This window comes from Tetrao urogallus (genome assembly GCF_951394365.1).
Source record: "Tetrao urogallus genome assembly, chromosome: 18".
Taxonomy (NCBI): Eukaryota; Metazoa; Chordata; class Aves; order Galliformes; family Phasianidae; genus Tetrao; species Tetrao urogallus.
Window position 1 is genome coordinate 5140039 of NC_136831.1, and position 11265 is coordinate 5151303.

The 11265-nt window shown below is 56.4% G+C and overlaps 1 protein-coding gene across 1 annotated transcript; it reads right to left on the reverse strand.

The window, feature by feature from the left end:
* Positions 1-6681: 6681 nt before the first annotated feature.
* On the reverse strand, positions 6682-10297 carry CHMP6 (charged multivesicular body protein 6; the record flags this gene model as incomplete). Its single annotated transcript, XM_079544220.1, has 8 exons — positions 6682-6734; positions 7454-7508; positions 8207-8287; positions 8561-8626; positions 8737-8823; positions 9363-9450; positions 10001-10110; positions 10235-10297. The coding sequence occupies 8 exons, from the start codon at positions 10295-10297 to the stop codon at positions 6682-6684; spliced, it is 603 nt and encodes a 200-aa protein (XP_079400346.1).
* Between the last annotated feature and the right edge of the window lie 968 nt (positions 10298-11265).

Genomic DNA, 11265 nt, shown 5'->3' on the forward strand with positions numbered 1-11265 from the left:
CTGTGCCTTATCCTATAGCCTGCAATACCTCTTCCTATACCCCCATACTCTTCCTTCCCCCCCTCCATGTCTCACACTACATCCCACAAACCTTGTGGTGCCCCGTGCTGTGCCCCATAATTGTAGCTGCCCTGCACACACTCCCTGCACCCCATGCTGTGCTTCTGCCCATATGGTGCTGGGCATGAGGGGTGATGGAGGGCTGCACAGTGTTGGTGTCAGATGGGGAAGGGCAGCAGAAACCATCCAAGAAAGAGTGGGACCATCACTGCATGTCACGGCCCTGTCCTCATCCTATCCCTGTCCCTGTCCCTGTGACCACAGCACTGAGGTTCTCCCATATCCAGAGATGCCATGGCACAAACTGCTGTGGGTGTCCTCACCTGCCCCCGGGATGAACCTCCCCCCTTTTTCTCCTGCCCTTGGCCCCAGGAAGCAGTGCAGCAGGTAGCAGCCAGGTGTGCTATTTTCAGCCGTCTCCTCCCTCCAATCCAAAGGCCCGTGGCAGGAGCAGCCCCAGATGGTCAACACCTCGTCCCCATAGCTCTGCTGCTGTCCCACTGCCTCCCCTGCACCTCTCCACATCCACACAATGGGGAGCAGGGGCACAGCTCAGCCTGGGCGCACCTGAATCTGTCCCAGCCTCATCCCATCTCTATCCTGGTTGCATCCCTGCTTCCCACACCAGAGGTCAGGGATGAATTCACACCACGTGTGCAATTTCCTACGCCAGTGGATTAACCCCTTCCCACTGAGGTTGGAGGGCAGGAGGGGAGCAGAGACCTCCTGGCTACAACTGGGTGCGTGGGACATCCAGCAGGGAGCTGCCTGGTGCTGCAGTGTGCTCCTGCCCCAGGGACCAGGACCAGGATCAGGCCCAAGGCTGCTCCCACTGCCAGCAAAGTGCTTTGGAGAGAGCAGCCAGGAGCACAGTGCTCCACGCGCATCTCCATCGCCTTATTTTTAGTTGTGTTATGTAAGTTCTTCGCCACGTCACGGAGGTGGGGGGTTCTTGCATCTAATTCCAGTGTGACAGCCCAGCAATTGAAGCAAGCTGTTCTGCTGGAGAAGATAAAAGGATTTGTAATTTCTCATCATGGAAGAGGCCTTTTGGGACGACCCGCAGAGAATCTCGCGCTGCTTCCAGCCTCCACCCAGCTCCGCTTTCTTCCCATCTCCTGCTTCTCTTTATCTCTATCCCCAGGAAATCTGAATACTGACAGCCTCCCTCCCTCACACCCCTGCTCCCAAAGCTCGAAGCCTCCGGGGTTCCTTATTCTCATGTTAAGAGATGGATTCCCTCTATTCCCATGGCTGTGCTGCGCCCACCGCACCCCAGGGCCAGCAGCAGAACCCCTGCCTGCACCTCGCACCGCAGTGCTTGCTCAACATGGAACCCAACACAAGGCAGTGCCCACATGGGACCCCGGCAGCAGTAAGGCTCAGGACCATCCCCCCCACAAACCCCCTCCTCGGCTGACGGCGCATCCACGCACGCAGCACCGTCCACCTCCAGCCCCGGGTGGAGCGAAGTTGCTGTGGCAACACCACCTTATGTAATCCACCCAGTTCGGCTGCAGGTGTGTGGAGGAAATGGTGCTATTTTAAAAGTTTCATTAGGTTCCTTCTTAATTATCAGCATGGCATCACACCAGTGCTCCCAGCCGGGTCATGCGCCCCAGTGCTCGGAGCGAGCATGGAACCATGGTGGTGATGGGTGAAGGCAGAGGGCTCCTCTTGGCCACTGGGGATGGGGACAGTGGTCTCTCTGCTCAGCCCCATGTCTCCCCATGGCTGTGCCACATTGGAAAGTGCAGGAGGAGGGTTCCATGGGGATACCACCCCAATCCAAGCGGTGCAGCACAGGGCAGGAGTGTCCCTGCAAGTGCCAACGAGATCACCGAGAAACCTCCGTGCCTTCGCTCTCATGCAGATGTCTTCTCCATCAGCATCCTGAAAACGCTGCATGCACTCTGCTGCGAACCCTCTCCATGCTGTGCCAGGAGTTATTTGTTTCTCAAGCCATTTTAAGATGATTTTTCTGACATCTGATGTGGCGCTTTGGGAAATCGGCCTAATGGGTTCCAGCACGACCTCAGGAGCTTCTCCCCCTGCCAGCTCGTCCTGCTTGGCTGCTTTGGCTGATGGCTCGGGCAGCTCTGATCGATGCGCATTTCCCAGCCGTGTGCTCAGCCCTGAGCTGTGCCATGGAACCTCAGGCAGTGCCATGGAGCCCCAGGCTGTGCCAGGGAATCCCAGGATGTGCCATGGAGCACTGAGCAACGCCACAGAATCCTGAGCTGTGCTATAAAGTGCTGAGCTGTGCCATGGAGCCCTGAGCTGTGCCGTGGAGTGCCCAGCAGTGCCATAGAGCCCTAAGCAGCTGCAGGGATGCCTGGTGACCTGCAATGCCCCATGGTTGATTGCATCCATCCCACGCTCTTGGTCCTTCCCCACTGCCCCCAGTGCTGTACCATGCAGTGCTTCGAGGTACAGGGAAGTTTTTGCCTTTGGTTTTGTAGAGTCAGGACTTCAAGTTGTGACCAAAAACTGGAGATTCCCTGCGTGTGTCAGCAACTCTCAGCCTGCTAAATCCCCCGAAGCACAAACAGCAAATCAAGTAAAGCCATTTATTGAGGATTAGCAAAGGATGAACAATTCCGGCTCTTATTTTATTAGGTGGAAGCTGTGGCACCGAAATCCAGCGCAGAGCCCAAACTGGCAGTGACAGCACTTTGGGGCCCCTGTGCAGCACTCGGCTGAGCAGCGCTCCTCCAACCCCAAAGTAGGTCAGCATTGCATTGCAGGGCAGGGTCTGCAGGGGGAACTCGGCCGGGTGAGGTCAAGCCGGGGTCAAGCAGCCGATAGTAACAGCAGGGGAGCAGGGGGCAGCCCAAAAAGGTCAGCTGGCCAAGGCCTGGAGGACCAGGATGCGGTGATGCCCCACTGCAGCTCCTGCCCTTTGGAGTTGGGGCTGCAGGGGATGTGGGGCTGGGCCTCCACTGCTTGGCCCCACCATGCCACTGGGCAGGCATGGCTCTGCTGGCTCCGGGTCGGCCTCAGCTCCCGGATCCATGAGTAATGCTGCATTACAGCCCGCTAAGGAGATCTCTGGGGATACTTCTGAATAACAGGCATAGTTCATGCGATTTGCACAACGGGCGCGATGGGATTTGGCATCACGTTGCTGGAGCGCGGGCTGGGGGTCACCAGGCTGGGGGTCACCAGGCTGGGGGGGCTGCCTTCCCAGCTGCACGGCCCCTCAACACCAACAGCCCTCACAGCCCCGGGATCAGCCTCCACTTGTTCCCTGTGACTCGGTGCAACCTTGGGCACAGCCCAGCCTCCGCCCCACGGCCGGGGACAAGGAGCGGCTCCGCTGATGGCACACAAAGGCGCAGGGCGTGCACCACCCGAGGAACCTCATTCCTCACTGTGTGGGGCAGCGTTGGTGTGGAAGGAGTGGTGACCCGAGGCTGCGTGCCCCCCAGCAGCAGCACCCGGCCCCGGCTCTGCACGGAGCTCACAGGCAGCTCCCGGAGCTGCAGAGGTCACGTTCTCACACAGCCCCATAACAAACCCGCTTTGTTCCCACTGCTGCTCCGATGAGGGAACGGCACGGATTCTGTTGGGCTTTTTCCCCCCCACAGTTGAACTGCCTTCGGGTGCTTTCACCACCCAGCGGCCAGGGGAGCGCTGCACCTCTGCAGCCACCGGCCTGCGCCCCTCACCCTCAGTTCCACGCACGCTTCAGGAGCTGTTTGAACGAGGGGGTGCAGCACCAACCCCAGCACAGCACTGCAGCCGCGTTGGCATAGAAACTGCTGCGGCTCCGTGGATGCACACAGCTCGGCTGCACCAGGAGGGGCTCAGCCCCAAATAACTCCCAAGCTGCTTCCAGAGCATCTACGGCTGCGCTGCAGGGAAAGGAAGCCGAGCCTGAGCTTATGGGTGAGGCTGATGCTCTGCTGCCTTGTGGGCAATGGGGAAGTTGAGTCCATTTGAAGGCGACTCTGCTTGCACAATGCAGGGCATGGCAGCATCAGCACCCCCACGTCCACCACCACCACCAGGACAGGATTGGGCAAGGACTGTGCCTTGCAGATAGAGTGAGGACGTGATGCCAGCAACAGGCCCTGCTTATGGTGCATGCCGGACGAGTGCTACCGCTGCAGCAACAGCACAACATGCAGCTTCTCTCCCAAACACAGCTCCAGAACTCACCACCCATGGCAGGGCACTGGTCCTGCTGTTACCTGGCAGCACGGTGCTCCCAGGGTGCCCAACACACAGCGTTGCTCCTTTCCTGCACACGGAGCCACCTCTCAGACCTCCTGCCCAGGTGCCTCCCAGGAGCACAGGGGTGAGAAGAAGAAGGAGGAGAAGGCAACTCCAACCCATCGAAAACATTTACCGTGAAAACACGAGGCTGGAAGAGGAATCGGTGAAACCATTAGAAGCTGTTTATTGTTACAGCACACCACAGAGGTCACACAGCACTCCTGGCGCTTCCTCCCAAGGAGACACGGTACAATCTGTTTGGTACAGGGATTAGGAGAGGAAGCTGCTGGCAATCTGCTTGCAACTTTCCTGTGGGGAGGTCAGAGCGCGGCCTTTCCCAAAGCTGGGAGCCGCATTAACCCCCCCTGCACCGCAGCCCTGACCACAGCAGCACACAGGCATGGGCTCAGCACTCAGCCCAGCACCTCTGCGGCCTCGGGGAGGGTCTGCTGGGGGCTCCCCTGCTGCCAGGACCTGGGGGGGGGGAAAAGCGTGCCCACCCTGCAGAACAGGGTCTGCTCAGAGCGCTGGCAGCAAGAGCCGTGCCCCAGGAGAGGTCCCTTAAGGACCGTATTGGGGGAGCCCAGCATCCACTCCTAGGAGTTACAAATTAAATAGGGTCAAACTAAAGGCGCAGACACCAGGCTAGCAACGGAGTAAAGGAGACGGAAGGAACAACAATGCTGATGAGAGCAGTGCGGAGACGAGGCTCTCTCTGGTGGAAAAAATGAGCACTGCAACCACCCAGGATGTAAGAGAGGGAAGCAACAGCCTTGCAGAAAGAAAAACCATCACAGAGCGTAACCCAGGAGACAGCCCTGCGCCACTGCAGCTGCGGGGTGGCTCCCAGCACCCATCGGCGCTTGGCACGGGCACAGCCATCGCGTTCAACCTGTCCTTTCAATTCAGAAAGCCGTTTGTTTGCAAAAGCCACGCCGCTTTGTAAACGCGGCTCTGCTGCCTGCCAGCCAGCGGCTTTGTTATGCAACATTAATTAACAGAGAGAGCCGAGGAACCGAAAATAGGGCGGCTGCAGAGCGCAGGCTGCCTCTGCCACTCACGCCCCACATCCTGCCCCGGCAGCAGGACGTAATGCCCACGCCGGGCTGTGGGACATCACACATGAAGGTGGGACAGAAAGCATGACTTAGGAAATACAAAACGCAGTCGCTGCTGACTCACCAGCACAGCCTCTGGGATTGCTCCCCATTTGTCTAGCACCGGGCCGCGTATCCCCAAAAGCAGCCACTAAAAGTCTCAGAGGGCCCTCTGGGTCCTTCTGCTCTGTCTCAGAAACAAGGGTTAAGGGCTGGGGCTTCAGGAGTGTGATAAATACAGATCCGTGGATTCCTATGAGCACCTGCAAGCTGGCAGCTCTGCTTGTTTCCATGCACAGCTCCACCTGCACGCCCTGGCTGCCCAGGCAGCACCTTGGCCATGCCAGCATCCCTCTGGGTGCTGACTCGAGGAGCTGCACGCTTCACATCACTGCAGAACTCACCCATCCCAGCCCAATCTCTCTTTTTCCGCTGCCCTACCACGAAATATGGAAGCTGACAGCTGGAAGCGGAGTTATCTCAGCCCACCTGAGCACTGCAAAGGCGAATGCAGACTGATGGAGCAGGGCCACACAGGCTGACCTGTGGCTCCCAACGCAGGCAGGCTCCTTGCTGCAGTTTTCAGAGGCTCAGCAGATTTCTGCAGGCTCAGCTCTGCACTCAGTGCTGCGGATCAGGAGAGGAGGAGCAGCTGAGTGGGAATCCTTAATGACCGCCTCTGACTCATTGCCCAGGGACAGCCCAGCTCCTCACCTCACACCGGAGGTTTTCCCCTCTCAATGAGTGCTGCTGCAGGCAAAGGCAAGCAAACACTGTGCCTTGCCCAAAGTAACACCCTGGCTTTACGCACAGCTGGCAGAACCCAACCCACAGAGCAGCTGCCTGCATCCAGAAGCAGGGGAGGAAAAGCAGAGGGGCTGAGAGCAGCGCAGACAGAGAAGGGCTCACAGCAGCCCTGGGACAGCTGCATCAGACAGAAGAACACCAAAGGGAGGGCAGGCTGGGGACCGGACAGAGCAAAGGCAGATTTACAGCTGAAATCAAACCTAGAGAGAAAGTGTTTGGCTTTGGAAGTTTTAGAGTTGTTATTTAATCCCAAGACAGCGCAGCTGAGTGAGTTGAGAATTTAAGTTACAAAAAAAGAAAGCACTAGAAAATAATCCTGATACAAGAGCAATAATCGATGGGCTGAGGTTCCCCGCCCTGCACAGGGAATCCTGCTCCACAATCTGCCCAGCACAGCTGGGATGCTGCCGAGGCATTGCTTGTTCCCAGGCAATTGCTTTGTCACCAGGCAAACTGTCCTGGGTGAAAGTTATGGGGGGATCCCCAGAAACGGGAGTTAAGATGCTGCCACCAGCTCTGGTTTTGGCCTGTTCTTGATGGGTGTTGCTTCTGCGGAGGAAAAAGAAACTTGTTACAGTGAGAACAGAAGTAACGTGCAGAGCCACCTGCTGCAGATGGACCAGGACTCGTGTTCCACTTCCCAGCAGAGCAACAAATGCTTGCACAGTGCCTGGAAAGCCACTGAACTCACAAACATGCATTACAAACGATTTTACCTATCCAGTATGCCTCTCTTTCCAGCAGCACTTCAAGAATTAAAACACTTTCTGAGTGCACCTGACACCATTCCAGCTGGCCTCCTGCCCAACACACACCCAGAACAAGAAGCCATTTCTCGGAGAGCTGGGGCACAGCAGCATTGCCCCCTTCCCCACCTTCTGACAACATGAGTCTAAATGGGCTCCATCAGCTGCCTGCTGCGAGGGCAGCTCGTATTTTGTTTGGCCATCCTGCTGTCAACACAGAGATGACATTTGATCTGTGTTTAGTAAACAAGTGCTGGAACCAAACAAGCCCTGTCCTCCCTGTCCCAGATTTCTCCCACACAGACACCATGCAGGGGCACCGGGTCCCCTTAAGGTAAAGGTTCAGCAATACAGGGTTTGTCAGAGCCACGGAGGGAAGCCTGTGCCAGCTTTCACCACACAGCCTACATCCCTTCATGTCTGCTGGGACATTTACAGCATACAGGAGGGCTCAAAGCGTTGCACAGAGCAGAGATGTAGGTGGAGCCAAAGCTGCAGAGCACACGGAGCAGACAGCATTACCTGGGGGCTCCTCCGGGAGCGGCTCAGAAGGAACGTCTGGAAGCTCCAACTGTTCCTGCAAGAACAACAAAGAGCAGACGTGGCACTGAGCCTGCGCTGCTCCACGCGGTGATCACAGACCTTTGCACCACAGTTATGTGCAAAGATTGCTTGGGAACACAGGAGTGACAGAAGGGACTTCATGCAGAAACCGATACCTGCCCCCAGACCTGCAGGAAGGCTCATGGGTTTGAGCACTGCTCAGTGAATGAGAGCAGGGCTTGATACATTTGCATTTAAATTAGCAGGACTCCCTGTTAGCTACAAATCTCCTCAAGTAAACGTTAGCTGCAGATCTTCTGCACCTCACTTCCCACTGGCTGCACGTTTCTGCAGTGAAGCCAAACCAGGGCAGTGTTTGGGGGAGCCAAAGGCATCACAGAGAGTGGTAATATACACTGATTCCTGTTCATCTGAGCACGATCCAGGGCTTTCAAGATCTTCATTTAGTAAAGCAGAACAGCCACCCAGTAAGAACAGAAATCAGCTGATTGTAGCAAATACAGTACAGCCCTTAAATCATCCCATTTTCAAGTGATTGCTGTGTGAGAACCAATTAGCTTGATCTCTCATGACTCAGGAATTAGGCACAAACAGGTGCAACTGAGATCTGTGGCAAAATAAGCTAACACAAGTGGTAATAAGATTATTCCTCCTTTGCCAACAGCTTCCCGAAAACATGCACTGAAAGTAATTACATCAAGTTAGTCCTACCTGAGTGATAGTGTTTAATTCCTCTAGAATGGCATCTTCATCTTCCTCAGTCAGGCTCCCAGCCAGTATCTCATCTATTTGCTACACAAGTGAGGAAAAGGCACATTCCAGTCAGAACAGTGCACAGCAGCAGCTCTGTGCCTTACAGCAGGATCCACCAATGCACCAAACCAATGGATGCACGGCACGAAGGGGTACTCAGAAAGCCAACAAACCTAATTTTTCTGCAGGCAATCAAGAGAGAGTTCAAGTTCCAGTCTGACTGCCTCTTGAACGAGGCTGGGCACACAGTGCCCCACAGAAACGCGTGGCAGCCTGCCTCTGCTCACAGCTACTCACACACACCATACGTACCCTCTGGTACTCCACAGCATCCTGGGTTTCACCTATTATTCTCTCCACTTCTTCTATTGACATAACCTGAGGAAAAGAGCCAAAAATCCACGCGTGAGTGAGGCCTGAAGGGAGACATCCAAGGACCCTGTTGAGTTCAAGGCAAGGCTGCGCTCGGCCAACCTGGCCACACGTACCTGGTGCATTTTGTTCAGACACTCGTTGCCTATTTTCAGGCCCTCAATGACCTTCATTTCGATCTGGGTGAACTCGATATCCTGGACCTGAAACAGGAGGGACAGGGGGAAGTGTCACAGCTGTCACAGCCCTGCCACAGACTCCCAAGAGAAACTGAAAGGTGAAGACAGTCAAGAGCCCCAACAGAGGCTTCAACCGTATCAGCAGTGCAACGTATACAAAAACTCTTCCTTTGACACGTGTAGCTGCAAAACCAGATCCAGTAGGCTTTTGTCTGCTTCTCAAATCCAAGCTTAGGCTGTAGCTCCCCAGGCCACGCCAGAGCAAACACATCCATTTCTACACCAAGGTTCCGAGACAAGCTGGACAAAGTTTCTACTGCAGCTGCCCACACTGTGACTAAGGTTCTATTAACTTACAGAACACGCCTTTCACCCGCAGCCTGCAGTGCAGACTCACAACACGCTCCCACTTGATTGTTTACAGAGGTGTCACAGCACCAGGACAGTTTCAGATGCTTTGGGCAGGATCGCAGCCCTGCTGGGACCTGGGGTGCAGTCCTGCACACCCCGAAGCAGCCCCTCCTGGTTCTGCCCCATGTATGAAGCACCCGGTGCTCGCTCACCATCCGCTCCAGGTTGCTGATCTGATTGTCTGTCTTATCCAGCAGCTGCTCCTGGTAACGCTTCTTCTTCAACAAGAGCATAGCTTTTCTGAGGGGAAAGAGCAGCAGATCAGCACAGAAGGGCCAGTGCTCAACACTGTTATCAACGAGGCAGATGAAGGGATTAAGCCTACTCTCAGCACTACTCTCAGCAGTCTGTGGATGACGCCAAGTCGAGCGCTGCATTTGATACAATGGAAGGAAGAAACAGCAGCCAGAATAACCCAGACTGGCTTAAAAGTTGTGCCCATGCAAACCAAATGAGGTTTAACACAGCCAAGTGCGGGATGCTGCAGCTGGGGGAGAGGGGGAGAGCAAAATGGCCGGGAGGAGAACGGACTGAGAGCAGTGCTGTGAAGGAGGGGGGGGTTGTGATGGTGGCGGGATGTGGGGCAGCTGTGTGTGCTGGGGGCACAAAGGCCAGCGGTCCTTGGGCTGCATCAGCAGAGGGGGGAGCAGGGCAGGTCAGGTCAGATCTGATCTGATCTGATCTGATCTGATCCGTCCCGTCCCATCCCCTCCCCTCCGCTCGGCCCCATCAGACCCGGCGCAGCTCCGTTCCCTCCCGCCCGCAGCCGCCCGGCCCCGCCGCCCCTTACTCCTTCTTGCCATCCTTCAGCAGCTGCCGGGCGAGCTCCCGCTCCCGCTCCAGGCCCAGGCTGATCCGTTTCTGGTACTGCCGCAGTTTATCCCGCTGCTGCTTCAATTGCTGAGGAGAGATGAGGTCGGGCTCAGGGCCGGGCCGGCTTTGGGCGGCGGCAGCCCCCACCGCGGTACCGCTGCGGCCCCGGCCCCGGCCCCGGCCCCGGCCCCGGCCCCGGCCCCGCTCTCACCAGCACGGCCTTGTCCTGCTCCGTGACGCGGCTGCGCCGCTTCCGTCCGAACAGGTTCCCCATCGCCCCTCCGCCGCTCCTGCCCCGGCCCCGGGCGGCCCCGGCCGCACCGCCCCGCCCCGCGACGGCGGCCGCGTAGGGCCCGAAACGGCACAGCGCGGAGCGAACGGGAGAGCGCCGTGCAGTGCGACGGGGAGACCGCCAGGGGGCGCCAATGAGGCGCGGACGGGAGCGGGAGGTGGTGACTATGGGGATAGCGGGGACCAGTAGGGGATGGAGGGGAACCATAGAGATGGGGACATCTATAGGGGGTAGAGGGGACCTATAGGGAATGGGGGGAACCATAGAGATGGGGGCATCTATAGGGGGTAGAGGGGACCTATAGGGAATGGGGGGAACCATAGAGATGGGGGCATCTATAGGGGGTATAGGGGACCTATAGGGGGTGGAGGGGAACCATATTGATGAGGGCATCTATAGCCAACAGAGGGGACCTATAGGGGGTGGAGGGGATCTATAAGGGATGGGAGAATTTACAGGGGATAGTGGGGATCTATAGGGGATGGAGGCTATAAAGGATGGTGGGACACAGCGTGGCAGCTATAGGGAAAGGGGGCATAAGAGATGGGAGAAAGAGGATACAAGGGAGGGGGAGCTTAGGGGATGGTGGATAGCAGACTGGGGGACAAGGGGTGTCAGGATGGGTTTAGCGGGGGTGGGGCATATAGGAAATGAGTAGAGGGGATGGGGAATGCAAGGAAGGAGCCCCACGGCTGCAGCACTCCATGTTCCCACGCTGTTTCTGCTCTCCCCACCTCCCCCCCCAACTCACTGTCCCACGAAACGATCCCCAGCCCATCACCATTTCTGCATTTATTTTTTATTAACCATTTATTTGTCTGTAATTGACTCTCACATTACAATCGTGTGTTGGTTTTATTGTTCGTCTGTATTTTTTTTTTTTTTAATATATATATATTTTTTAAATTTTTGTAAAATAAATAGAGATAAGTGAACTTTTAGGTAGGATG